This window comes from Ranitomeya imitator, chromosome 1 (genome assembly GCF_032444005.1).
Source record: "Ranitomeya imitator isolate aRanImi1 chromosome 1, aRanImi1.pri, whole genome shotgun sequence".
Taxonomy (NCBI): Eukaryota; Metazoa; Chordata; class Amphibia; order Anura; family Dendrobatidae; genus Ranitomeya; species Ranitomeya imitator.
The window spans coordinates 495,646,297-495,673,992 of NC_091282.1; the positions used below are offsets into that span (position 1 = coordinate 495,646,297).

Here is a 27,696-nt window from a genome sequence, read left to right on the forward strand (position 1 = left end):
AAGCGCAGGGCCGCGCTTAGTAACCCGATGTTTACCATGGTTACCAGCGTAAACGTTAAAAAAACAAACACTACATACTTACCTTCAGCTGTCTGTCCTCCGGTGCTCTGCTTTCCTCTGCACTGTCAGCGCCGGTCAGCCGGAAAGCAGAGCGGTGACGTCACCGCTGTGCTTTCCGGCTGGCCGGCGCTGACACAGGATGCAGGAGGAGTGCAGAGAAGCAGAGCGCCGGGGACAGACAGCTGAAGGTAAGTATGTAGTGTTTGTTTTTTTAACGTTTACGCTGGTAACCAGGGTAATCATCGGGTTACTAAGCGCGGCCCTGCGCTTAGTAACCCGATGTTTACCCTGGTTACCAGTGAAGACATCGCTGGATCGGCGTCACACACGCCGTCCAGCGATGTCAGCGGGAGATCCAGTGACGAAATAAAGTGCTGGACTTTCCTCAGCGACCAACGATCTCCCAGCAGGGGCCTGATCGTTGGACGCTGTCACACATAACGATTTCCTTAACGATATCATTGCTACGTCACAAAAAGTAACGATATCGTTAACGATATCGTTATGTGTGACGGTACCTTTAGTCTCATCTGTCTGGATCAAAACAGGAGCAGAGCTAAATCTCTCCTTGAGATACTCAAAAGCCTTAGCAGCCTCAGGGGACCATTGGACAGTATTGGAACCCTTCTTAGTAAGATCAGTAAGGGGTTTTGCGATAACAGAAAAATTCTTTATGAATTTTCTATAATAATTAGCAAACCCCAAAAATCTCTGAATCGACTTCAAGCATTCAGGTCTAAACCACTCCAATACCGCCTGAACCTTCACCGGGTCCATCTCAAAACCATCACTGGAAACAAAGTGCCCCAAAAAACTAATTTTCTGTACCTACCGCAAACTCGTATTTCTCCAGTTTAGCAAAGAGTGAGTTTTCGCTCAGAATCTGCAGAACCTCATGGACTCTCTGCCAATGCGACTCCAGATCGGGCGAATAGACCAAAATATCATCCAAATAAACAATCACACTCCTATCGGTCAACGGCCTCAGGATGTTGTTAATGAAATTTTGAAAGAACGCCGGGGCATTTGTAAGGCCGAAAGGCATAACCAGACACTCAAAATGACCTTCCGGGGTATTAAAGGCTGTCTTCCATTCATTGCCTTCTTTAACCCGCAGCAAATTATATGCCCCACCGAGATCGATCTTAGAGAAGCACTTGGCTCCAACTAATTGGTTAAGCAAATCCAGAATTAGCGGCAAGGGGTAAAGGTACCGTCACACTAGACGATATCGCTAGCGATCCGTGACGTTGCAGCGTCCTGGCTAGCGATATCGTCCAGTGTGACAGGCAGCAGCGATCAGGCCCCTGCTGTGACATCGCTGGTCGGGGAAGAAAGGCCAGAACTTTATTTCGTCGCTGGCTCTCCCGCTGACATCGCTGAATCGGCGTGTGTGACACCGATTCAGCGATGTCTTCACTGGTAACCAGGGTAAACATCGGGTTACTAAGCGAAGGGCCGCGCTTAGTAACCCGATGTTTACCCTGGTTACCATCGTTAAAGTAAAAAAAACAACCACTACATACTTACCTACCGCTGTCTGTCCCCAGCGCTCTGCTTCTCTGGTCTGGCTGTGAGCGCCGGGCAGCCGGAAAGCACAGCGGTGACGTCACCGCTCTGCTTTCCGGCCGCTGTGCTCACAGCCAGACCAGAAAAGCAGAGCGCCGGGGACAGACACGGAAGGTAAGTATGTAGTGGTTGTTTTTTTTACTTTAACGATGGTAACCAGGGTAAACATCGGGTTACTAAGCGCGGCCCTGCGCTTAGTAACCCGATGTTTACCCTGGTTACCGGCATAGTTGGTCGCTGGAGAGCTGTCTGTGTGACAGCTCTCCAGCGACCAAACAGCGACGCTGCAGCGATCCGGATCGTTGTCAGTATCGCTGCAGCGTCGCTTAGTGTGACGGTACCTTAAGGATTGCGCACAGTGATCTTATTAATCTCCCTGAAATCCAGACACGGCCCAAGACCCCCATCTTTTTTTTCTTTTTAACAAAAAAGAACCCCACAGCCGCAGGGGACTTAGGGGGGTCTTATATGACATGCAGCAAGACTAGTCTGCAGGTATTCCTCTTTCTCGGGAGTCGTCAGATTAAATAAACGACTCTTTGGGAGAGTAGCACCTGGGACGAACTCAATAGCGTAATCGTAATCTCTATGGGGTGGTAGAGCTTGTGAATCCACTTCTGAAAATACTTTCCAGAATTCCTGAATGGCTTCAGGTAGCTCATTTTTCACAACAGCAGCAATGTGTGCATCACAACATTTCCCATAACACTCCTGACCCCAGGATCTTATCGTACTTGATGACCAGTCCAGTACCGGATTGTGCATTTTTAACCAGGGTAACCCCAGGACAACTGGAAAAGGCAATTTATCAAGTACAAACAAATCTAAAGATTCCTGGTGTTCCATATTCACAGTGAGTGGAAACCTGGTGACCTTTCGAGAAACCCATGCTCTAGAGGAGTGTTATCAATCGCCACTACAGGAAAAGGGCATGATAAGATACAGAATCAATCTTATACTTATCTAGAAATTGTTGATCAATCGAATTAAGTGCAAAACCACAGTCCACCATCACTTGAAAATCAATCAAATGACCACAACAGGTGGAACTACCAGAAAAAGAAACTCCTGCCGACCGTAAAAATGCAATGTGAAAGGGAGGGTTATTCTGATTGACCTTTTTTTCTCTTTTCTATGTTTATGCGTTCTTCACATTGCTTAATAAAATGGTCAGCCTTACCACAATAAAGGCATAGCCCCTCAGAGAATCTTCTCTGCCTTTCCTGGGAATGAGAGGACATCACCCCAAGTTGCAACAGCTCCCCACAGTCAACGGGGCTCTCCAGCAAAATTGAAATTTTCTCCTCATTCTGTCTACCTCTCAATCTTCTATCCACCCGGATAGCTAATTGCATAGCAGCCTCAAGCGTAGCAGGTGCAGGATATGCAATGAGCAAATCTTTAACCCTGTCATTCAAATCTGCTAAAAACTGATTCTTGAGTGCTGGATCATTCCAGCTGACCTCTGCAGACCATCATCTGAACTGGGTACAATATCTCTCAGCGTCGCCAGAACCCTGTTTCAGCCGCCTGAGTTCTGCCTCGGCTGTAGTGACTCGATCAGGATCATCCTATAGTACCCCCATAATCCTATAGTACCCCCATAGCAGAAAAAAAACGCTTCTACTGACATCAAACAAGGGTCATCCGGATGCAATGAAAATGCCCAAACTTGTGGCTCACCGCGCAATAACGACATAATAACCCCCACACGCTGTAATTCAGCCCCTGAAGACCTAGGTTTAAGCGGAAAATAAAAGTAAACATGCATTTTTAAACGAAAAAAATTCCTGCCGTTTACCAGAAAAACATTCAGGCATACCCACCTTAGGTTCTTCAGAGCAGATGCCAGGGCAATTGCTCACGTGCTGTTGTAAGCTGGCAACTTCCAACGTTAACCCTTGCAGATGCTGAGCAAGATCTTGAACGCTGTTCATATTGCAAAAATCCGGGAGTTTTTTTTTTTTTTTATACTTCTTTCTGGCTGGGCAAACTGTTATGGATCTGGAACACAAGGACTAAGGTAGAAGGGGGAAAACTGACCCTGCACTATGACTAGGCTGAAACTACGATGGAGTGGGCGATCCTTTCCTATCAAATAGACCCACAGACTATCCTAGGTTAATCTCAAGCAAAGACCTATAGATAAGGGGAAGGGGTTCCCTAAAATAACTTAAGGACTGGGTACAAAAACAGGTCACCTCCTAATATAAAACACAGAGAAGGCTGCAGAAATCAACAGAAAACATAAACTAAGGCTAGCAGAACCAGAGGTACGAGCACTGCACAAATAACACACACAGAAGACAAAGCAAAGCACCAAGCTAGAGCTCAAGCAGATTAACACAGTTGTCCAGCAAGGACTGGGAGGCAGGTGCTGGTTAATAAAGAGTGATACAAACACCTGACCCAAGACAAACCCAGCACCAGAGGAAAAAGACCAGCAGCCAGAACTCCACAAGAAAATGGCGGATAGTCACAAACTAAACAGATTCTAACAGTCCCCTACTCTCCGAGAAGGCATGTCAGTCTTGGGCTCCATGACAGCCTGAATCCAATCGGTACCCTGGGCTCAGGCCCACTCCAGAGTCCTTCAAGCTCATATTTTAGGAAACTGGAACGGCCATCCCAGTACTCAAAACAGAAGGCTACACACGCCGGGTCGAGTAAGAGCCTCCCTGGCATGGTGGATAAATTCAAAAATTCTCTACAGAAGTGTGAGCTGGACTCAGGTCCCGCTAACTACAATCAAATCAGATGCCAGCAAGAGGGGCTGGGGAGCCATGATAAACAATATCCCGCTCCAAGGACTCTGGGACCAGACAACAAGAGGAAAGTTGACCAATTTCAGAGAGTTTAAAGCTGTAAAAGAAGCCCTTCTGGAAGCAAGTCGCCAGATCACTGGACAACACATCCGAATATATTCGGACAACATGACTGCAGTTGCTCATATCAAACATCAAGGCAGTGCAAGGTTCAACAACCTAAAAAGTATCTCCGCTCGAATATTCTCCTTTGCCGAAAAACACCTACTGTCACTGACAGCAGTCCACTTGAAAGGCTCTTCCAACGCCCAGGTGGACTATCTGAGTCGCCAAGACATACAGCCAGGGGAATGGAGCTTGAACAGTCGGAACTTCAAAATACTGGTAGACAGGTTGGATCTACCAGAAATCGATCTTTTTTGCATCTCGCCAAGACACGCAGGTTGAAGCCTTTTTCTCCCTAAACCCCAGGGACAATTCCAAGGGAGTACATGCTCTTGTCCAGAAGTGGGATTTTCACTTGGCCTATGTGTTCCCACCAATTCCGATTTTGGCGAAGGTTTTACGGAAAATCCTAGAAGAACAAACCCCAACTATCCTGGTAGCCCCGTTATGGCCAAAAAGAGTTGGTTCAACCTGATTATCGATCTGCAAGTAGACGGGCCGGTCCAGTTTCCAGTACAAAACGACCTCCTCTTACAGGGGCCCATTCATCACTTGTATCCTCAGAAGTGGAATCTGGCGGCATGGTTACTGATGCCTAGGTGCTGAGAGCCAAAGGGTTATCGGACCCAGTAATTACTAATCTACAAAGATCCAGAAAGACAGTAACCAACGCTATCTACAATAAGGTCTGGAAGCAGTGTTCATCCTTCTGCCTCCCTAATCTACCAGATCCCCTTAGCCCAAATATGTCACAAATATTAGATTTTCTACAAAAGGGCTTAGAGATACAGTAAGCCTCAGGCCTAGCACCTGAAGACAGTTGGTGGTTCCCTCATGGGATCTTAACTTAGTGCTACAAGGGCTCACAGGTCCACCATTTGAGCCTTTGTCTTCCTGTTCTCCTCAAAACTTTGTTAACGAAACGGTTTTCTTGGTGGCTATAACCACGACAAGGAGAGTAGGATAACTACAAGCCCTATCAATGAGGGAGCCCTATTTGTCAATTAGAGACGACTCCATAGTCCTTCGTCTAGACCCTTCTTTTCTTCCAAGGTAGTCTCTGAATTTCACCGTTCTCAGGAAATCGTCCTACCATCCTTTTTGCCAAAATCCAGCAAACTCGAAAGAGGAAAAATTCCACACTCTCGATGTCAGACATATTGTTCTACATTACTTAGAGCAAACCAACTCTTGCAGAATTGATCAGAATCTGCTTGTCCATCTCTCTGGTCAAAATAAAGGGAAAAAGGTGGCAAAAAGCACTATCTCTAATTGCAGAGGTGTCAAACTGCAATCCTCAAGGGCTGCAAACAGGTTTTCAGGATTTCCTTGTACTGCACAGGTGGTAATTTAATCACCTACACACATAATGATTACAGCACCTTGTGCAAAGCTAAGGAAATCATGAAAACACGAATGGTTTGCGGCCCTCGAGGAATGCAGTTTGACACCCCTGCTAATTGGATTAAAAAAGCTATAGCAGAAGCATATTTCGCTCAAAATAAATCCCCCCCAGTGGGGGTCAAGGCCGACTTAACTAGATCCACATCAGTCTCCTGGTCAGAAAGAGCAGACGCATCTGCAGACAAAATCTGCAGGGCGGCGACATTGTCTTCGCTACATACTTTATAGATTGGACATATTGTCCAATAAAGATCTAGCCTTTGGCCGGAAAGTACTCCAGGCCGTTGTCCCACCCTAGTACCAAATTAGTTGGTATTCCTCCATATGCCATCGTGGAAGGTGACTAGAGACAATGGAATTAGACTTACCGGTAATTCGGTTTCTAGGAACCTTCCATGATGGTGCTAATTCCCTCCCTATATCTATATATATAATTGTCTAAGGGTTTTTCAGTCTGTCTGTCTGTCCTGGAAATCCCGCGTCTCTGATTGGTCGAGGCCGCCAGGCCTCGGCCAATCAGCGACGGGCACAGCGACGATGATGTCATAAAGGATGTAGACATCCCGCGTCTCTGATTGGTCGAGGCTGCCAGGCCTCGACCAATCAGTGACGGGCATAGTATCGACGTAGATGTCATAATGGTTGCCATGGCGACGATGATGTCATAAAGGTTGCCTCGACCAATCAGCGACGGGCACAGTCTGCCGCGAATTCTGGAATCCCCATTGTCCATATACTACGGGGACTTGCATATTCTAGAATACCCGATGCGATGCTGAATCAAAGACGCGGGATGTCTACGTCCTTTATGACATCATCGTTGCTGTGCCCGTCTCTGATTGGTCGAGGCCACCAGGCCAGGTTGCCTCGACCAATCAGTGACGGGCACAGTCTGCCGCGAATTCTGGAATCATCATTATCCATATACTACGGGGACTTGCATATTCTAGAATACCCTTTAGTCTAAAAAAATACCCTTTTCTTTAGTCTAGAAAAAAGACGACTGAGGGGCGATCTAATAACCATGTATAAGTATATAAGGGGACAATACAAATATCTCGCTGAGGATCTGTTTATACCAAGGAAGGTGACGGGCACAAGGGGGCATTCTTTGCGTCTGGAGGAGAGAAGGTTTTTCCACCAACATAGAAGAGGATTCTTTACTGTTAGGGCAGTGAGAATCTGGAATTGCTTGCCTGAGGAGGTGGTGATGGCGAACTCAGTCGAGGGGTTCAAGAGAGGCCTGGATGTCTTCCTGGAGCAGAACAATATTGTATCATACAATTATTAGGTTCTGTAGAAGGACGTAGATCTGGGGATTTATTATGATGGAATATAGGCTGAACTGGATGGACAAATGTCTTTTTTCGGCCTTACTAACTATGTTACTATGTTACTATGTTACCCGATGCGTTAGAATTGGGCCACAATCTAGTTCCTGGATAAAAATCTGGGATTCAAAAGGTAATCCGATGCTATGGTTTTCAGTTATAAGTCACTGGCAAGTGGGAGGTGGGAGGGCCTTTTACTCTCTCTGTGTTTCATGTTCCCCATCAGGGCAAAAGGCAACCTCCGTATGCCGTCGTGGAAGGTTCCTAGAAACCGAATTATCTGTAAGTCTAATTCTATTTTTTTTCTTCTTCTTCTTCTCCACTCCTTCCCACAGCCAAAGGCCCACCGGGGATTTCCCTGGTACCCCGCCAGGCCAGTCCGACCCTGTATGGAGTATCGGCGTACTCAGGAGAAATTGCACAACAAATTGTATGGTGCAATTTCTCCTAAAAATGGTTTTGTAAATTTTGTTGCAAAAATGAAAAATCTCTGGTCAACTTTTAGCCCTTATAACTCCATAACAAAAAATATTTTGGTTCCAAAATTGTGCTGATGTAAAGTAGACGTGGGAAATGCTACTTATTAAATATTTTGTGTGACATATCTCTGTGATTTAAAGGCATGAAAATTAAAAGTTGGAAAATTGCAAAACTTTAAAAATTTTCGACAAATTTTGTTTTTTCCCCCACAAATAAATGCAAGTAATATCGAAGAAATTTTACCACTATGGCTACGATCACATCACGCAGCTTTTTGTGACGCATGCGTTCATTTTTGCATGATTTTTGGCGCAGAAAAAACTGCATCATGCAGCGTCCTCTGCGCCCTGACAGTTACGCCAAAATGACGCATGCGTCACAAAAAGCAAGACAACGCATGTCCATGCACCCCCCCATGTTAAATATAGGGGCGCATGACGCATGCGTCGCCGCGGCTGCGCCCGACGCTGCCCCGCAAAACGCTAATGTGAACGTAGCCTATCATGAAGTACAATGTGTCACGAAAAAAAAACATTCTCAGAATCACTGGGATCCATTGAAGCGATCAAGAGTTATTACCAGTGGTCAGAATTGCAAAAATTGGCCTGGTCATTAATGTGCAAACCACCCTCGGGGGTAAAGGGGATAATGGATGTGACAGAAACCCTATGGTCACTTGGACTCTACATTTGTGCATCCTAATGGTGAATCCATGCTCAGCTGTTTTTTGTTGCTCTGTACCTGTAATGGAATAGGACACTAGGGCAGCATGGTGGCTCAGTGGTTAGCACCGCAGCCTTGCATCGCTGGAGTCCTGGGTTCTAATCCCACCCAGGACAACATCTGCAAAGAGTTTGTATGTTCTCTCCGTGTTTGCGTGGGTTTCCTCTGGGCACTCCAGTTTCTTCCCACATTCCAAAGACATACCGATAGGGAATTTAGATTGTGAGCCCAATCGGGGACAGTGATGATAATGTGTGTGCAAACTGTAAAGCGCTGTGGAATGTTAGCGCTATATAAAAATAAAGATTTATTTTATTTAGGGTTTAGCAGTATGAACACAGCCATAAATGGGTTGTCCATCACTTTCTTTACGAGACCAGCGGAGAATGAAATGGTAAACGTACGTGGCTGAAATTTCCGCAGCAGTTTGCATCTTTTTTTTTTTTTTCTACGCGCTTTGTTGCTAATTTTCAGCTGTGTTTTCACAGTACAAACTAAGTCTATGAGATTTCAGAAATCTCATGCACACAACTTGGTTTTGCAGCATCACTTTTTTTCAGCGTTTATCACCCATTGAAAGCAATGCGTAGTGCAAAAAACGCTGCAGGTATCAGATTTTGCTGTTTTTGGTGCCAAAACCTGATGAAGTTGAATCAGATTATTTTTTTCTGCACTAAACTTTACCAGCATGCACAAAAGACAAATGTACCAGGAAAACAACGCGGCACACAATGCAGCACTCAGCAAAACCTGCTTTTTTATGGTGCTTTTATACTGTATGGTTTTGCATGTGGAAAAATGCAACGAGTGAACAAAGCCAGGTGCCCACGATCAGAATATAGCAGCGTTTTGGGCGCAGTGTATTTTCGCTGCATCCAAATGTGTTCTAATCAAGCAGGTAAGTCCATGTGTGTAATGTAATGAATGGCAATGGGTGAGACTAGCGTCTCCACTGCAGATAACTGACATGCTGCGGCTCGTAAACCCGCACCGTGGTGAGAATACGCAGCTTCAAATAGAAGCACACTGGGAATCTATATATATAATTGTCTAAGGGGTACTTCCGTCTGTCTGTCGCGGAAATCCCGGGTCGCTGATTGGTCGACAGGCACAGTCCGGCCGCGAATTGGCCCCTCCCTACTCCCCTCCAGTCAGTGCCCCCTCCATACTCCCCTCCAGTCAGCGGCCACATAGGGTTTTAGAAGTCCGTTAAACGGAGTGCGTTACACTGCGGCATAACGCGGTGTAACGCAGTCCGTTACCGCTTCTATTAACTCTGTGTGACAAACTTTTTACTATTGATGCTGCCTATGCAGCATCAATAGTAAAAACTTTTTAATGTTAAAAATAATAAAAAAAATAAAAAATCATTATATTCTCACCTTCTGGCGCCTTTCCGGCTCCTCGCGACGCTCCTGTTCCAAGAATGCATTTTGGCAATGACCGGAGATGATGTAGCAGTCTCACGCGTTATTGCCGCAACGCATTCTTGGGACCGGAGCATCGTGAGGAGCATCGCTAAAGGCCTGGGCTGGATCTGAGGGCCGCCGGAAGGGGAGTATATAACTATTTTTTTTAATTTAAGTCTTTTTTTTTAACAGGGATATAGTGCCCACAATGCTATATACTACGTGGGCTGTGTTATATACTGCGTGGCCACTGTTATATACTGCGTGGCCTGTATGATATAGTGCGTGGCCTGTGTTATATACTGCGTGGCTGTGCTATACACTACGTGGGCTGTGCTATATAGTACGTTGCTGTGCTATATACTACGTGGCTGTGTTATATACTACGTGGCTGTTTTATATTCTACGTGAACAGTGTTATATACTGCGTGGGCTGTGTTATATACTACGTCTCTGTGCTATACACTACGTGGGCTATATACTACGTGGCTGTTATATACTATGTGAGCAGTGTTATATACTGCGTGGGCTGTGCTATATAGTATGTGGCTGCTATATACTATGTGACTGGGCAATATACTACGTGGCTGTTATATACTACGTGGGCTGTGCTATATACTACGTGGGCTGTGCTATATACTACGTGGGCCGTGCTATATACTACTATACATAGTTTAGAATACACGATGCGTTAGAATCAGGCCACCCTCTGGTGGGATTTATAAAAAGCTTGTAGCCTAGAACGCAAGCGTTCTGGACATAGCGCAGGTGCTATTCCGCATCATGTGAACATAGCCTAAGTCTTGGAAGGTATGTCTAATGTGTATGGGGCTGTGCTGCCTGTGTGGGGAGAAGCGAGAGATTACACCGGCGGCAGCACAACCATTGTGCGGAGCAATAGCCGCTATATGCACACGTGACCTCAGCCCATACACGGCCCCGCTCGCCGCTCTCACCGCACAGCTGCTCTGTCATACCCTGTGTGTGTGACATCACCAGTAAGCTGAGCGCAGGGAAAACACCGGAGACAGGTGGGCGTGGTTAGCCCCATATAAGTGCGCAGGCGCTGGAGGCGTGCGCGTTCGTTCATCTGAGTCTACGGAACAGCAGGTTGGCACCGCGGAAGGAACTGGCAGCAGGTGGCGTTTGCGCCTTCTTATTAGTGACTGGTTTATACCTACCAACATGGCCGAGCCGCTGGAGCAGCAGCAACAGGTTTGTGTTCAGACCTATATAATGCATAGTGCTGCTGTTTGTCTCCACACTGGTATCTATAGACAAGTGTGCCCTGGTGCACAGGTGTGGCTGGCAGTGCATAGTGTCTGGGGCCCTGTACTCCTGCAGCAGGTCGCTGGCTCCTGCACAGGCTATGGTGTCCCCATGTGAGCCCAGTCATTAGCAGGCTAGCCCCCAGGTGGCTTCCTACAGCCAGCGCCATAGGACGGTGCCTGGCCCTGCTGTCATGGTCCTGCTGGGATCTGCAGTGCTGTAGCTGAGACTGTCCTATAAAGACTGTGCACATGACTGGCTTCTAGCTTGGGCCTACAGGTACAGCTGTGCTCACTGAATTTAATGCGAAGTATTCTCCCCTGGGAGGAGCATGATCTGAGCCATCACTGTACTGTGCTGCGTCAAGTCTCATAGTTAAGGATCGACTTTCTTATAGTACCCTGGGTATGATCCTGACAATGTCTATATTTTGACTTTTAAATCAAGTTTATTGCTTTGCACCAATCCTTGGATGGGCTGTGGTAAAACCATCGATGACCCAAGGGGTGAGAACTGTGCCAGATACATGCCTCTGCCTGGAGAAAAAGTCCTACCATGTACTGTGCACAGTAGTCGTGGGTTGCACTGAGATGGGTATATAAAACTAGTGTGGGTTTTTTTTTTTTTTTTTTTCCTTTTCTTAGGCTACTTTCTCACTAGCGCTTTTTTTAATCCGTCACAATGCGTCGTTTTGCAGAAAAAAATGCATCCTGCAAAAGTGCTTGCAGGATGCGTTTTTTTTCCCCATAGACTTCTATTGACAACGCATTTGTGACGGATTGCTACACGTCGCATCCGTCGAGCGACGGATGCGTCGTGCTTTTGCGGACCGTCGGGAGAAAAAAAAACCCTACATGTAACATTTTTTTTCTCCTGATGGACCGCTTTTTCCGACCGCGCATGCGTGGCCAGGACTCCGCCCCCACCTCCCCGCACCTTACAATGGGGCAGCGGATGCGCTGGAAAAATGCATCTGCTGCACCCATTGTGCAATACAGCAAACGCTAGCATCAGAATCTCTCCCCGACGCATTGCGACGGGGAGATTCCGACGCTAGTGTGAAAGGAGCCTAAGGCTTGTCCAATATGGGGGTTTGATCTTGTGTTCAAAATTCTTTCCAATCGAAGATATAAACTTTGACTAGACAATAGAATGATTCCTATTTATAGAATGGCATAAACTACTTGGATGAAAGTGGTTCACTTATGACTCGTCTATGACTTCTGAGTGGGCTCCTAACCAGGTAACCTTGATTACAACTCGGTGACGCACCCTAAGGCCGGCATCGCGCTAGGCGTAAGTAAATACAATCCGTTTATTACGGCCATAATACGCAGTAATTGTCCCAAAACACTGTTCCGCATTCAAGGCGAGGATGCAATATATATATATATATATATATATATATATATATATATATATATATATATATATATATATATATATATATATATATATATATATATATATATATATATATATATATATATATATATATATATATATATATATATATATATTTTTTTTTTTTTTTTTTTTTTTTCCCCACACAAATTTATCCGTGTCATCAGTCTTGCAAAATGGACATATCATGGATCCATCAGCTCAAATATTCTTAAGCATATATACAGTATATATATATATATATATATATATATATATATATTTTTATTCGGACTCCCATGACAGCACACGAGAGAGGGGATCCGCCCTTAAGGAACAGGAAACCTACAGATACAAAAGGGCGGCACCTCTCCCCATGCATCAGTTGGTTTCCTGTTCCTGAAGGGACTGGATGCCTATAGAAACTACAGGAGTCCAGGCCGGCCGGACCGATTCTGGTGGCGAGAGGGTCTCCCACTTCGGCCGGTGCGGGTACCTGAAGTAGTCACGGTGGCCCTGGCAGGGCAGCACGGCGGTGACTAGGCAGCGAGGAGCGGTCGCCAGGGGGTGTCCGGTCTCCGGGGCCAGCGTCTGGTAAGTCGCCCTTCCCGTGGGCTGTGGGTCTCTCTGGAGCAGGGGGGAGCGCGGCGGCATCTGGGGGCGCCGATCGGATCGTAGCTGGCCGGCCTCGGCGTTCCACGAGAGCTGCAGCGCTGACAGGAAGCGCTGTAAGCTGTGGTGACGTCGGGGGGCGGAGCCGGCGACGTCTTCCGGATCGGCGAGCTCCTGCGCATGCGCGGGGGCTCCAAGATGGCGGCGCCCACCGGAGATCATGGTTGAACTGGCTGTTAAAAAATTCCTCGTATATCTGCAGGGCCAGCACGTCAGAATTCTGTCGGACAACAGAGTGGCGGTCGCTTACATAAACCGGCAAGGGGGAACTCGTTCCGAAACTTTAATGCAGATCACGGATCGGTTGTTCCAGGTGGCAGAGCTCAATTTTCTATCTTTGACAGCTCTTCACATCAAAGGAAAAGAAAATGTGGCAGCAGATTTCCTCAGCCGAAATGTGTTAAAACAGGGAGAGTGGTCTCTCAACGAGGACATTTTCAATCTTGTCGTCCGCAGATGGGGTCAACCAGTGGTGGATCTATTCGCCACCAGAAACAACAGAAAAGTAAAACTTTTTTGCTCCCTAAATCCCAGGGAGAATCCCCTGGCGGTAGACGCGTTTCTCATGAAATGGGATTTTCCACTAGCCTATGCTTTCCCACCACTGAACCTGATACCTCTAGTGGTGAGGAAAATCAGGGAGGATCGAGCGAAAGTCATCCTTATCGCCCCCTTTTGGCCCAGAAGAACCTGGTTTGCCTGGCTCAAGACAATGTCTGTAGCGGTCCCCTGGGTACTGCCAGAGATCCCGAACTTGCTTTCGCAGGGACCGATCTCCCATCCACAAGTGACGGGGCTCCATTTGACGGCATGGTGTTTGAACGGTCACTATTAGTGGGAAAAGGCTTCTCTCCAAACTTGGTGGAGACGCTCCTAAAGAGTAGAAAGCAAGTAACTACGAAAATCTACTCTAGGACTTGGAGAAAGTTCTTGTCTTGTTCAAAGTTTAATATCCAAGACGGGGTGCCAGTACAACAAATCCTAGAGTTCCTACAGAAGGGGTTCGAGTTGAAACTCTCTCCTAGTACCCTTAGGGTACAGGTCTCAGCTTTAGGTGCCCTGTTTTCCTGTAATATAGCGAATAACTACTGGATAGCGAGGTTTATGAAGGCAGTTAGTAGATCTACACCACTGCATAAAGACAGAACAGTTCCATGGGATTTAAATTTAGTTCTGTCCTCTCTAACTAAACCCCCCTTTGAACCTCTGCAGGAGGCCTCGATCAAAATGTTGACACTCAAAACAGCCGTCCTGATTGCCATAACCTCAGCTCGCAGGATAGGGGATATACAGGCACTTTCCAGAGCTCCTCCATACACTGAAATCTTGTCAGAGTAGTCCTTAGACCAGACCCAGCATATCTGCCAAAGGTGGCGACACGGTTCCATAGATCACAGGAGATGGTTTTGCCGTCCTTTATTCCTAATCCCTCTAATCCTAAAGAGCAGGAGCTTCATACGTTAGACGTCAGGAGATCTCTTCAGTATATTTCAGCTACTGATAATTGGAAGAAGGATGGGGCACTGCTTCTTTCCTTCCAAGGTCCAAAGAAAGGATTTAGAGTATCGAAATATTTACTGGCTAAATGGATTAGGGAAACTATCTCTCTAGCTTATACAGCAGGTGGGGGGCCAGCTCCGCAGAACCTAAAGGCACATTCCACCCGGGCCATGGCGTCATCCTGGGCAGAAAGATCTGGAGTGTCAGTGGAGCAGATATGTAAGGCGGCCACATGGTCATCCCCTTCCACTTTCTTTAAACACTATCTGTTGGATTTGGGGTCCTCCTCTGATCTTTCCTTTGGGTTAAGGGTGCTACAATCTATAGTCCCTCCCTAAGGTAGCTTACATCTCTGTAAATCTCTCGTGTGCTGTCATGGGAGTCCGAATAAAGCATTAAGCTACTTACTGGTAGCGGCATTTTTCGGAGGCCCATGACAGCACCCTTAGTTCCCTCCCTATTCACGTGGGGGTAGCACTTCCTGATATGTATATAGCGTAATATGTAAATCTCACGTATGGTGTCTTATTACAATAATGGGTTATTTTGTTTCAAATGTATATAATGTATATATTGTATATTTGTGTACCACTAACCGCGGCAGTCCTCTCAGGCTCTGAAATACAACTGATGCATGGGGAGAGGTGCCGCCCTTTTGTATCTGTAGGTTTCCTGTTCCTTAAGGGCGGATCCCCTCTCTCGTGTGCTGTCATGGGCCTCCGAAAAATGCCGCTACCAGTAAGTAGCTTAATGCTTTTTTTGTTTTATTTTTTTGAGCGCAGGATAGCAGAAAAGTCGGAAATTGAATTGCTGGCTTTTCCTATCTCCTTCACAAACCCGACAGGATATGAGACATGGTTTACATACAGTAAATCGTCTCATATCCCTTCTTTTATTACATATTCCTCTTTAGTAATGTAAGAAGTGTCTTTGTGTCAAATTTGGGGTCTCTAGCTATTAAATGAAAGGGTTAAATCCCAGAAAAAATTGGCGTGGGCTCCCACGCAATTTTTTTCCGCCAGTGGGAAAGCCAGTGACTGAGGGCAGATATTAATAGCCTAGAGAAGGACCATGGTTATTGGCCCCCCCCCCCGGCTAAAAACATTGCCCCTAGCCACCCCAGAAAAGGCACATCTGCCTCTCTTCCCACTCCCCTGTAGTGGTGGGATATGGGGTAATAAAGGGTTAATGTCACCTTGCTAGTGTAAGGTGACATTAAGCCAGGTTAATAATGGAGAGGCGTCAATTATGACACCTATCCATTATTAATTCAATAGTACGAAATGGTTAATAAAACACACATTATTAAAAAGTATTTTAATGAAAAAAAGACACAGGGTGTTTTAATATCTTATTATACTCTTAATGCACCTGAAGACCCTTGTCACCCGAAACAAAGTAAAAAAAACAAACAAAAAACAAACCATATTCCATACCTTCTGTCTTTAGTCTTGTCCCACGCTGTAAATCCATCTGAAGGGGTTAAATCATTTTACACCCAGGAGCTCTGCTAATGCAGCTGTGCTCCTGACTGTAAAACTTGGTGAATGAATGGAATGCAGGGGAATGTACTGTAGTTTCCTCGAATCGCAGTGATGTACCCTCTGCTGGATGAACTCATATGAACTTGAGCCTGGGAACTTTTCAGAATATTTGCCCACGCTCGAGTTCATATGAGTTCATCCAGCAGAGGGCGCATCACCGCGACTCAAGGTAACTACAGAACATTCGCCAGCATTCCATTCATTCACCAAGTTTTACAGTCAGGAGCACAGCTGTATTGGCAGAGCTCCTGGGTGTAAAATGATTTAACCCCTTCAGATGGATTTACAGCGTGAGACGACTAACGACAAGGTATGGAATATTGTCTGTTTCTTTTTTTTTAAATTTTTTTTTTTATTTTGTTTCAGGTGACAAGGGTCTTCAGGTGGATTAAGAGTATAATAAAATATGAAAACACCCTGTGTCTATATTTCATTAAAATAATTTTTAATAATGTGTGTCTTATTAACCATTTCGTACTATTGGATTAATAATGGATAGGTGTCATAATTGACGCCTCTCCATTATTAACCTGGTTTAATGTCACCTTGCAATAGCAAGGTGACATTAACCCTTCATTACCCCATATTCCACTGCTACAGGGGAGTGGGAAGAGTGGCAAAGTGCCAGAATAGGCACATCTTACAGATGTGCGCTTTTCTGGGGTGGCTGGGGCAGATGTTTTTAGCCGGGAAGGGGGGGTCCTATAACCATGGTCCCTCTCTAGGCTATTAATATCAGCCCACAGTCACTGGCTTTCCCACCATTCTGGCAGAGAAAATTGCGTGGGGGACTCGCCAATTTTTCTGGGACTTAACCCTTTAATTTAATAGCTAGAGACCCCAAATTTGACACAAAGACACTTCTTATATTACTAAAGAGGAATATGTAATAAAAGAAGGAATATGAGATGGTTTGCTGTATGTAAACAATGTCTCATATACTTTCGGGTTTGTCAAGGAGATCTGAAAAGCCAGCAATTGAATTACCGGCTTTTCTGCCGTCTAGTGCATATATATATATTTCACACTCGCACCCTATTCTAACCTGTCAGTGTGATTTTACTGTACACCTCACTGAATTGATGGCTTTTCTATAGAACACCGCTGCATATTTCTCGCAAGTCCTACGCATGGTCCGTGTGTAATCCGTAATTTTCTCGCCCCGTAGACTTTCATTGGCGTATTTTTTGCGCAATATGCTGACAAACACAGCATGCTGCGATTTTCTACGCCCGTAATATACAGCAGATAAGAGCTGCCCCGTAGAGAATCATGGACCGTGTGCAATGCGTATTTTCTGAACGTATCTTCTGCGCTCATACGTCCATAAAACTCGCTAGTGTGACACCGGCCTAATGGAGGACAACCTCAGCAGATGACTGCGCTATTACTGAAGATAATCTCTATATAAAGACCAGTATGGATATTACGTCCTTTCTGATGGAATCATTCATTTTTCCTGTCTTTTCCATCTGGCCCAGACCGACATGACAACTTCTTCCACCCAGGACTTGTCTGCAGAGAATACAACACACATTTCACTCCTCATATTCCAGCCATCACCATCTATTCTCAACCTGCACAAACTCCTCATCCTGCTGATACCCCAATACTGAGCTGCTGCTGCCATGTGTCCCTATACTGCCCCTGATACCCCAATACTGAGCCTCTGCTGCCGTATGGGTCCCTATTAGGCTACGTTCACATTTGCGTTCTGCCGGGCTGCGTTGGGCGCAGCCGCGGCGACGCATGCGTCATGCGCCCCTATATTTAACATGGGGGGGGGGGGGGGGCGCATGGACATGCGTTGTGCGACGCATGCGTTTTTTTTTTTTTTGCCGCAAGCGTAGGGCGCAGAAAACGCAGCATGTTGCATTTTTTTGCGTCCAAAATTCAGCAAAAAAGGATGCATGCGTCGCAAAACGCTGCGTTTTGTTGCATTTGTTTGCGGTGTGCGTTGCGTCTCCGACGCAACATCGCACAACGCAGATGTGAATGTAGCCTTACTGCACCTGCTGTCTGTGCCCTCTAAATTCTAAATCAGTTCTCTGCAATATAGTAATGCCATGTGCAAGTGCACTAGAAAACAGTGCCCATATATTGCCCCTAGAAAGTAATGCCCTGTGTGCCCCTTTGATAGCCACAGTAACCTGAGTTCCCCTATAACAATAAGTGCCCACTTTACATTTAATAATGTCCTGAGTCTCCCCCTGTACAGCTCCCCTATACACAGCATGATGCCATCTTATATACAGTATACTGACTCCTTAGTAGCCCCCAAACTGTTTGATGGCTCCAACAATGTATGATGCCCCTAGATAGCCTCCCATATACAGTAGCATAATGCACCAAATAGTCCACAATATAGTATAATGCACTCCCCATAGGCAAACTCTATAGCCTACGGCAGCACCCATAGGCAGACATTGCAATAAGGCACCCCCATAGGCCGACCCTGTAATAAGGCAGCAGCACCTATTAAAATAAACTCACCTCTTCCTGGTTCCTGCACTGCTCCCACTGATCTCCTGACAGCAGGCACAGGGCAGTGACGTCATCGCGCCCTCTGTCAGTGTTGGCGATGTCAGACGCTGACACTGATGGGGATGATGGGAAAGGAGCACAGCGCTCCTTCTCCCATCGGTGCAATCAGCTGTATCAGTTAAATGCCGATACAGCTGATCTTCTAATGACGGTGGGGGGCCGACTGCTGGCACTGGGCCCTCCCTCCTGCTCAGGGGCCCCATAGCAGGGAGATCGATTTTCTCCCTGCTCTGCTGCAGAATGTAACTGAATCGGCGCTCTGCACACGCCGTTACAGTAGCATAGCTCCGGGTGGGCCCCCTCAGAGCATCGGGCGCCCGCACCCTCTATCACACCCCCCCCCCCCCCCCCCCGTAGCTAGGCTACTGGGTATATGTACATGTTGCAGACTTGCCTGTGGAATTTTCTGCTCAGATTCTACATCTCTTGGCAGAAAACACAGGTAAAAATCCGTGTACGACTTGATGCGGATTTGTATGTGTTAAACTAAATATTATTTAATACAAAAAAAATTGTGATGTCATTTCTTGTCCAACCACTTAATTTACATACTCCATTGAATAATGTTTACATGGATGGATAACAAGCCCGATGTTTAGTAATAAAGGTACACAAAGAGTAAAGGTACCGTCACATTAAGCAACGCTGCAGCGATATAGACAACGAGCCGATCGCTGCAGCGTTGCTGTTTAGGTCGCTGTAGAGACGTCCAACACGGCAACACCAGAACGATGCAGGAGCGATCCAGTGATGTACTTATCGTTCTCGCTGGTTGTTAGCTCCATGAAAAACCATTGCAGGCATCGTTGCTTTTGCTGTCAAACATGACAAATCATGCCGACCTGACAACCAAATAAAGTTCTGGCCTTCTAGCTCAGACCAGCGATGTCACAGCAGGATCCTGATCGCTGCTGCATGTCAAACACAACGAGCTCGCTATCCAGGATGCTTGCAACGTCACTGATCGCTGTCGTTCTCGTTGGAAAGTTGTTCAGTGTGAAGGTACCTTTAAAGACACTCATGCCAGGGTCACACTTGGGTGAAATTCGCATGAGTCTCTTGCATCAATACCCAGCACTGTCACCGGCACTTGGGACCAGCTCAGTTCAGCTTGATAGAAATACATGCAGGCAGCAGTGCCAGGTATTGAAGCGGAGACTCCTGCAAGTTTCTCAAATGTGACCCTGGCCTTAAACGCAATCTGTTTAATTAAAAAAAATAAATAAATAAAAAAAAATGGTGGGCTCCCTCAATTTTCTGTGCCAGAGTGAAAGCCAGCGACTGGGGGCCAATGTTTATAGCCTGGGAAGGGGTTAATACCCATGGATCTTCTCAGGCTATAAATCTCAGCCGGCAGCTCTGTATCTCACCTTTACTGGCTGTTAAAATTGGGGACCCCCCAAAAATATGATGTGGGGTCCCCTTATAATTAATGGCCAGAAAAGGCTATGCAGACAGCTGCAGGCTGATATTCATAGCCTAGCCAGAAATGGCACATCTGTAAGATGCACCAATTCCGGCGCTTAATGTCTCTCCCTACTCCCTGTAGTGGTGGCATATGGGGTAATAGTTGGGGGTTGATGCCACCTTTGAGTTGTAATGTTACACCAAGCCGGCTTAGTAATGGAGAGGCATCAATAAGATGCCTACCATTACTAATCCTATAGTTGTGAAAGGGTTAAAGACACAGCCAAAATAAAGTGTTTTAATGAAATAAAGCACAAGTTTTCCCATCTCTATTCTGCCAATCCATGTGACGCCTTCAATCTCCTACAAAAAAATAAAAAAATAAACCAACACAATACTCCCTGGTCCAACGCAGTAGATTTTAAAGGGAATCTGTCACCTAATTTTGGCCCTATAAACTGCGGTCACTGTCATCAGGGGCTTATATACAGCATTCTGTAATGCTGTAGATAAGTCCCGATGTAACTTGAAAGAATAAAAAAACAAGTTGGATTATACTCACCTAGGGGTGGTGCCGGTCCAGTGGGCGTCGCGGGTCCGGCACTTCCCATCTTCATGCGATGTCATCCCCTTCTTTGGTTCCTGCGCAGGCATACTTTATCTGCCCTGTTGAGGGCAGAGCAAAGTACTGTAGTGCGCTGGTCATCTGACCTTTCCCAGCGCCTTCGCACTGCAGTACTTTATCTGCCCTGTTAAGGGCAAAGTAAAGTATGCCTGCGCAGGAACCTCAAAAGGAAGCAAAGAGGATGACATTGTATGAAGATGGGAGGTGCTGGACCCAGACCTGTGACGCCCATCGGACCTGACCACACTGGGACCACCCCTGGGGGAGTATAATCTAACTTGTTGTTCTAATCTTTCAGGTTACATCGGGGGCTTATCTACAGCATTTCAGAAGTCCCTGATGGTGGTGGCCGCAGTTTAAAGGGCCAAAATTAGGTGACCAATTCCCTTTAAGTGTCCCACGACAATCTCCCCTATAAAGCGGTCACATCAGATGTCACTGCTCTATAGGCCTCCAGTGACACAGACAGGAAACAATAGCTCCTGCTTTATCATTGAGGGTTCAATGGCCTCTGACTTTACAGCACTGCTGCGTGAGAATTTCCCCAAGGAGCAGTGCCGCAAGTGACAGTATGAACTCTGCACTCACAGCGGCAGAGGGATACAGTACGGAGGATTACCTCCTGTCACTATCACCAGAGCCCCTGGAGAGCGGTCGCATCTGCCGATGTGACGGCTCTCCACAGGAGATTGCCGTGGGACACATTATTAACCCCTTGCTGGCAGTATCCCTGCTTTGAGGTGGGCTCCAGCGGTGAGCCCACCTCCAAAGCTGCAAAAGGTCAGCTGTTGAAAACAGCTGACATGTGTCTGCAATGGGTGCGAGCAGAATCACTATGTACCCATTAACTAGTTAAATGCCGCTGTCAAACATGGACAGCGGCATTTAACAAGCGCTGCCGGCCGCGCAGCCAGAAGTATGCGCACCACTGACCCCGTCACGTGATCGGGGGTCATTGGTGCACTGCCATCACAACCAGTGGTCTCCTTAAGACCTCTATGGTTGTTGATGGCAGATTGCTATGAGCGCCACCCTGTGGTCAGCGCTCATAGCAAGCCTGTAATCCTGCTGCATAGAGGTGATCTGTGCATTATCTATGTAGCAGAGGTGATTGAGTTATGGCAGCTTCTAGCCTCCTATGGAGGCTATTGAAGCATGCCAAAATTGGTGTTTAAAAATATATGGTTGTCGCCCCCCTTTTTCCCCAATCAGAATAAAATGAAAAAAATCAAACATACACTGGGCAACTCAGAATGCAGTGATACCAAATCTATCAATAAAAAAAAAAAAAAATTAACCTGATCACTAAACGGCATAGCAAGAAAGATCAAAACACCAAAATTACTTTTTATTCGGACTCCCATGACAGCACACGAGAGAGGGATCCGCCCTTCAGGAACAGGAAACCTACAGATACAAAAGGGCGGCACCTCTCCCCATGCATCAGTTGGTTTCCTGTTCCTGGAGGGACTGGATCCTACAAGAAGATTGCTAGCAGATTCCAGGCCGGCCGGACCGATTCGGGTAGCGAGGGGGTCTCCTACCTCAGCCGGTGCGGAGTACCTGAAGCAGACACGGTGGCTCTGGCAGGGCTGCACGGCAGTGTCTGATCAGCGTGGAACGGTCGCCAGGGGGTGTCCTGTCTCCGGAAGCCGCGCGTGGTATGTATAAAGGTCCTCCTCCCTTGAGGCGCTGGGGGGGCTCTGGGGGGTCGGCGGCATTGTGGGGGCGCCCTCGGAGTCTCCCGGCATGGTCTCGGCGTCCCACGCTGTTCACATCGCTGACAGGAAGCGCTGTGGACTAGGGGTGACGTCGGGGGGCGGAGCCGGCGGTGACTTCCGGGTCGCGGAGCTTCTGCGCATGCGCAGGGGCTCCAAGATGGCGGCGCCCACCGGTAAATGTGCGCCGATCACCCTCAGGTGTCGGCTGATCCCCTGCAGCTGCGAGGGGGGGTGGAAAGTGGCTACAAGCGCGGCATAATTACGCTGGCCGAAGGAGGGGCTATATATCGGCTCCAGGAGCGCGATCCTTGCTCCTGGTCTCCTAACTGAAGATGGAGTCTGTTCAGGATCAGCCGCCTCTGCTGCTGGATGAAGTGCCTCAGAAATCCATGGAGAAGGATCGTGAGAAAAAGAGCGATGGGTCTGGCCGCAGAAGCTCCTCCAGACAGGGGTCTGGAGCGTCAGCCAGAAAAGATCCCCGTCGTACTTCGGTATCTTCTGGGTGTGGGGCAGCCACTGGTAAGTGACCTTCGAGAAAGTTCACTTAGTGACTAGTGTCCCCTCATATGTTTTATGCAGGGAAGGGAAAACGTCAGTAAGGCGAAGCATAGGGAATGTGCCATCTGCGGGGTTCCCTTGCCTGACTCACACCCTAAAAAACTATGTGACCCCTGTATCCAGCAGACGGTGAGGTTCTGGAAGGAGGGGAGGGGGTATAGCATGTAGATCTTACACTCTAGTCTACCTTACTTATCCCCGTAGGTAGCCGAAGAATCCTCCTCTATTACGGCCAGTCTCAAAGAGATGATTAGAATGGAGGTTAAGGAGTCCTTTAAAAACCTTTCACAGTCAGGAGGTTCTAGGCAGAGAACTGAGTGGGCATCTGATTCATCTGTGGAAAAGGACAAGTCTGAAGAATCGGACGATTCAGCATCATCATCCTCCTCTTCGGAAGAAGACGCTGCTCGGTTTTGCCTACCCCTAGAAAGAATAGACAAATTGGTAAAGGCGGTCAGAGGCACAATGGGTATATCGGAACCCAAGCCTCAACTATCCAAAGAACAAATGATGTTCAGTGGATTGGAGCAGAAAAAGCGCAGAGTTTCCTTTAAATGAGAAAATACAAGATCTTATTAATAGGGAGTGGAGAAAACCGGAGAGAAAAGGCTCCTTACCACCTGCGCAAAAACGTCGGTACCCTTTTGATGACCCAGCAGTAGGTAACTGGGAGAAAGCACCAAAGCTGGATGCAGCAATTGCCAAGGTAGCTAAACGATCTTCTCTCCCATTTGAAGATATGGGAACACTTAAAGACCCCCTGGATAGGAAAGTGGATACCTTCCTAAAGGGGACCTGGGAAATGGCAGCTGGCTCCTTAAGACCTGCGTTAGCTTCAACCTGCACGGCAAGGTCAATGATGGTCTGGCTGGACCAGTTGGAGACCCAATTAAAGCAAGGGGCCTCTAGAGATTCCATACTCGCAGCATTACCTGTAATCCAGGAGGGGGCGGCTTTTTTATCAGACTCCTCAATTGACTCCGTAAAGTTGGCAGCTAGAGCAGCAGGACTTTCTAATGCTGCAAGGAGAGCCCTATGGCTGAAATGCTGGCCGGGGGATATGCAGGCAAAAGCAAAGCTCTGCGCTATCCCTTGTAAAGGCGAGTATTTATTTGGGCCTACCCTGGATGAACTCCTGGAGAAAGCAGGAGATGATAAGAAAAAGTTTCCCAACCTGTTCAATCCATACCGTCGTCCCTTCAACAAAAGAAGGTTCAACCGGGGAGGAAAGCGCGCCTTTTCACCAGGGAGAGATCGTCCCAGATGGGAGGATAGGCGAAAACGAGGTACAGGTCTCATGTTTCGCCGTAACCAGACGGAAAATAAAAAAACAAGACCAATGACTGGCAATTCCAGTGGGAGGGAGACTATTGCAATTCTCGGCAGAGTGGTCGAAAATCACAAACAGCGTTTGGATAAAAGACACTGTTTCCCATGGTCTCAAGCTGGAATTTGTTCATATTCCACAGGACAAATTTAGTTTAACACCCTGGCGCTCATCTCCCACTGAACAATTCGCCCTAGAAGAGGAAGTGAGGACTCTTTGCTCCAAAAATGTTTTGGTAGAAGTGCCGTATTCTCAGGCAGGGAAAGGGTTTCTCTCCCCTGTTCCTAATCCAGAAGCCTGATAAATCTTACAGGACCATTATAAATCTTAAGGGTCTCAATAAGTTTTTGGTGAAACATACTTTCAAAATGGAGTCCATCAATTCGGCAATAAAAATGCTTTTCAACAACTGTTTCATGGTAGTAGTGGATTTGAAAGATGCCTACTATCATGTACCCATTCATGCTGATTTCCAACGGTACCTGAGGGTAGCGATACTAATGGGGGGTAGGATTCAACATTTTCAATTCAGAGCGCTCCCTTTTGGGATCACCTCGGCACCTAGGGTGTTTACTAAAATAATTGCGGAAGTCATGGCGCATTTAAGGGAGTCAAATGTCCTTATAATCCCCTACTTAGACGATTTCCTCATTGTAGGTAACTCGGTAGATCATTGTCTGTCACAATGGGAGATTGCTAAAACCAAACTAGAACGGTTGGGTTGGATCATAAACTTTGAAAAATCGAAATTACAGCCCCTAAATGTTCAAAAATTCCTGGGGTTAATGTTGAATTCAGTGACACAGCAGTGTCTCCTCCCTATAGAGAAAATAGACCAAATTCAGAGTTTTGTATTAAGAGCAATCAATACACCTTCCATGACACTTAGACAAGCAATGTCTCTACTTGGGTCACTCACATCTTGCATTCCAGCAGTTAAGTGGGCTCAGTTCCACACCAGGTCCCTGCAAAAAGAAGTCCTGTTCCATGACAGAGCCTTAGGAGGCGCATTGAATGGGAAATTGACGTTGAGGCCGATAACATTGAATTCCCTTAGATGGTGGCTAGATAAACAGAATTTATCAGCAGGGGTTCCCTGGATGGTGGATGTCACCCACGTGATAACCACGGATGCCAGCTCTTCAGGGTGGGGAGCCTATATGGGGGACATGGTGGTCCAGGGACAGTGGGAACCCTTCACAACATTCTCATCAAATCAAAGAGTTGTTGGCGGTTGAATTAGCTGTTAAAAAATTCCTCGTATATCTGCAGGGCCAGCACGTCAGAATTCTGTCGGACAACAGAGTGGCGGTCGCTTACATAAACCGGCAAGGGGGAACTCGTTCCGAAACTTTAATGCAGATCACGGATCGGTTGTTCCAGGTGGCAGAGCTCAATTTTCTATCTTTGACAGCTCTTCACATCAAAGGAAAAGAAAACGTGGCAGCAGATTTCCTCAGCCGAAATGTGTTAAAACAGGGAGAGTGGTCTCTCAACGAGGACATTTTCAATCTTGTCGTCCGCAGATGGGGTCAACCAGTGGTGGATCTATTCGCCACCAGAAACAACAGAAAAGTAAAACTTTTTTGCTCCCTAAATCCCAGGGAGAATCCCCTGGCGGTGGACACGTTTCTGATAAAATGGGATTTTCCACTGGCCTATGCTTTCCCACCACTGAACCTGATACCTCTAGTGGTGAGGAAAATCAGGGAGGATCGAGCGAAAGTCATCCTTATCGCCCCCTTTTGGCCCAGAAGAACCTGGTTTGCCTGGCTCAAGACAATGTCCGTAGCGGTCCCCTGGGTACTGCCAGAGATCCCGAACTTACTTTCTCAGGGACCGATCTCCCATCCACAAGTGGCGGGGCTCCATTTGACGGCATGGAGTTTGAACGGTCACTATTAGTGGGGAAAGGCTTCTCTCCAAACTTAGTAGAGACACTCCTAAAGAGTAGAAAGCAAATAACTACGAGAATCTACTCTAGGACTTGGAGAAAGTTCTTGACTTGTTCAAAATTTAACATCCAAGACGGGGTGCCAATACAACAAATCTTAGAGTTCCTACAAAAGGGGTTTGAGTTAAAACTCTCTCCTAGTACCCTTAGAGTACAGGTCTCAGCTTTAGGTGCCCTGTTTTCCTGTAATATAGCTAATAACTACTGGATAGCAAGGTTTATGAAGGCAGTTAGTAGATCCACACCAGTGCATAAAGACAGAACAGTTCCATGGGATTTAAATTTAGTTCTGTCCTCTCTCACTAAACCCCCCTTTGAACCTCTGCAGGAGGCCTCGATCAAAATGACACTCAAAACAGCCTTCCTGATTGCCATAACCTCAGCTCGCAGGATAGGGGATATACAGGCGCTTTCCAGAGCTCCTCCATACACTGAAATCTTGTCAGACAGAGTAGTCCTTAGACCAGACCCAGCATATCTACCAAAGGTGGCGACACGTTTCCATAGATCACAGGAGATGGTTTTGCCGTCCTTTATTCCTAATCCCTCTAATCCTAAGGAGCAGGAGCTTCATACATTAGACGTCAGGAGATCTCTTCTTCAGTATATTTCAGCTACTGATAATTGGAAGAAAGATGGGGCTCTGCTTCTTTCCTTCCAGGGTCCAAAGAAAGGGTTTAGAGTATCGAAATATTTACTGGCTAAATGGATTAGGGAAACTATCTCTCTAGCTTATACAGCAGGTGGGGGGCCAGCTCCGCAGAATCTAAAGGCACATTCCACCCGGGCCATGGCGTCATCCTGGGCGGAAAGATCTGGAGTGTCAGTGGAGCAGATATGTAAGGCGGCCACATGGTCATCCCCTTCCACTTTCTTTAAACACTATCTGTTGGATTTGGGGTCCTCCTCTGATCTTTCCTTTGGGTTAAGGGTGCTACAATCTATAGTCCCTCCCTAAGGTAGCTTACATCTCTGTAAATCTCTCGTGTGCTGTCATGGGAGTCCGAATAAAGCATTAAGCTACTTACTGGTAGCAGCATTTTTCAGAGGCCCATGACAGCACCCTTAGTTCCCTCCCTATTCACGTGGGGGTAGCACTTCCTATAGTGTATATAATGATAGATTTCACGAGTGGTATCTAGTTCGATACAATAGGATTGTTTTGTATATAAACTGTATATAATGTATATTTGTGTACCACTAACCGCGGTAGTCCTCTCAAGCTCTGAAATACAACTGATGCATGGGGAGAGGTGCCGCCCTTTTGTATCTGTAGGTTTCCTGTT

General features: G+C 46.7%; 1 protein-coding gene across 1 annotated transcript in view; it reads left to right on the plus strand.

Moving 5' to 3' along the window:
• Positions 1–10,784: 10,784 nt before the first annotated feature.
• LOC138676672 (perilipin-2-like) overlaps positions 10,785–27,696 on the plus strand; it is a 76,587-nt gene continuing 59,675 nt past the window's right edge. Inside the window, exon 1 of the mRNA XM_069766193.1 lies at positions 10,785–11,121. Within this exon, the coding sequence (XP_069622294.1) occupies positions 11,092–11,121 (30 nt within the window). The 5' untranslated portion in view covers positions 10,785–11,091. The remainder of the gene's footprint in view (positions 11,122–27,696) is intronic.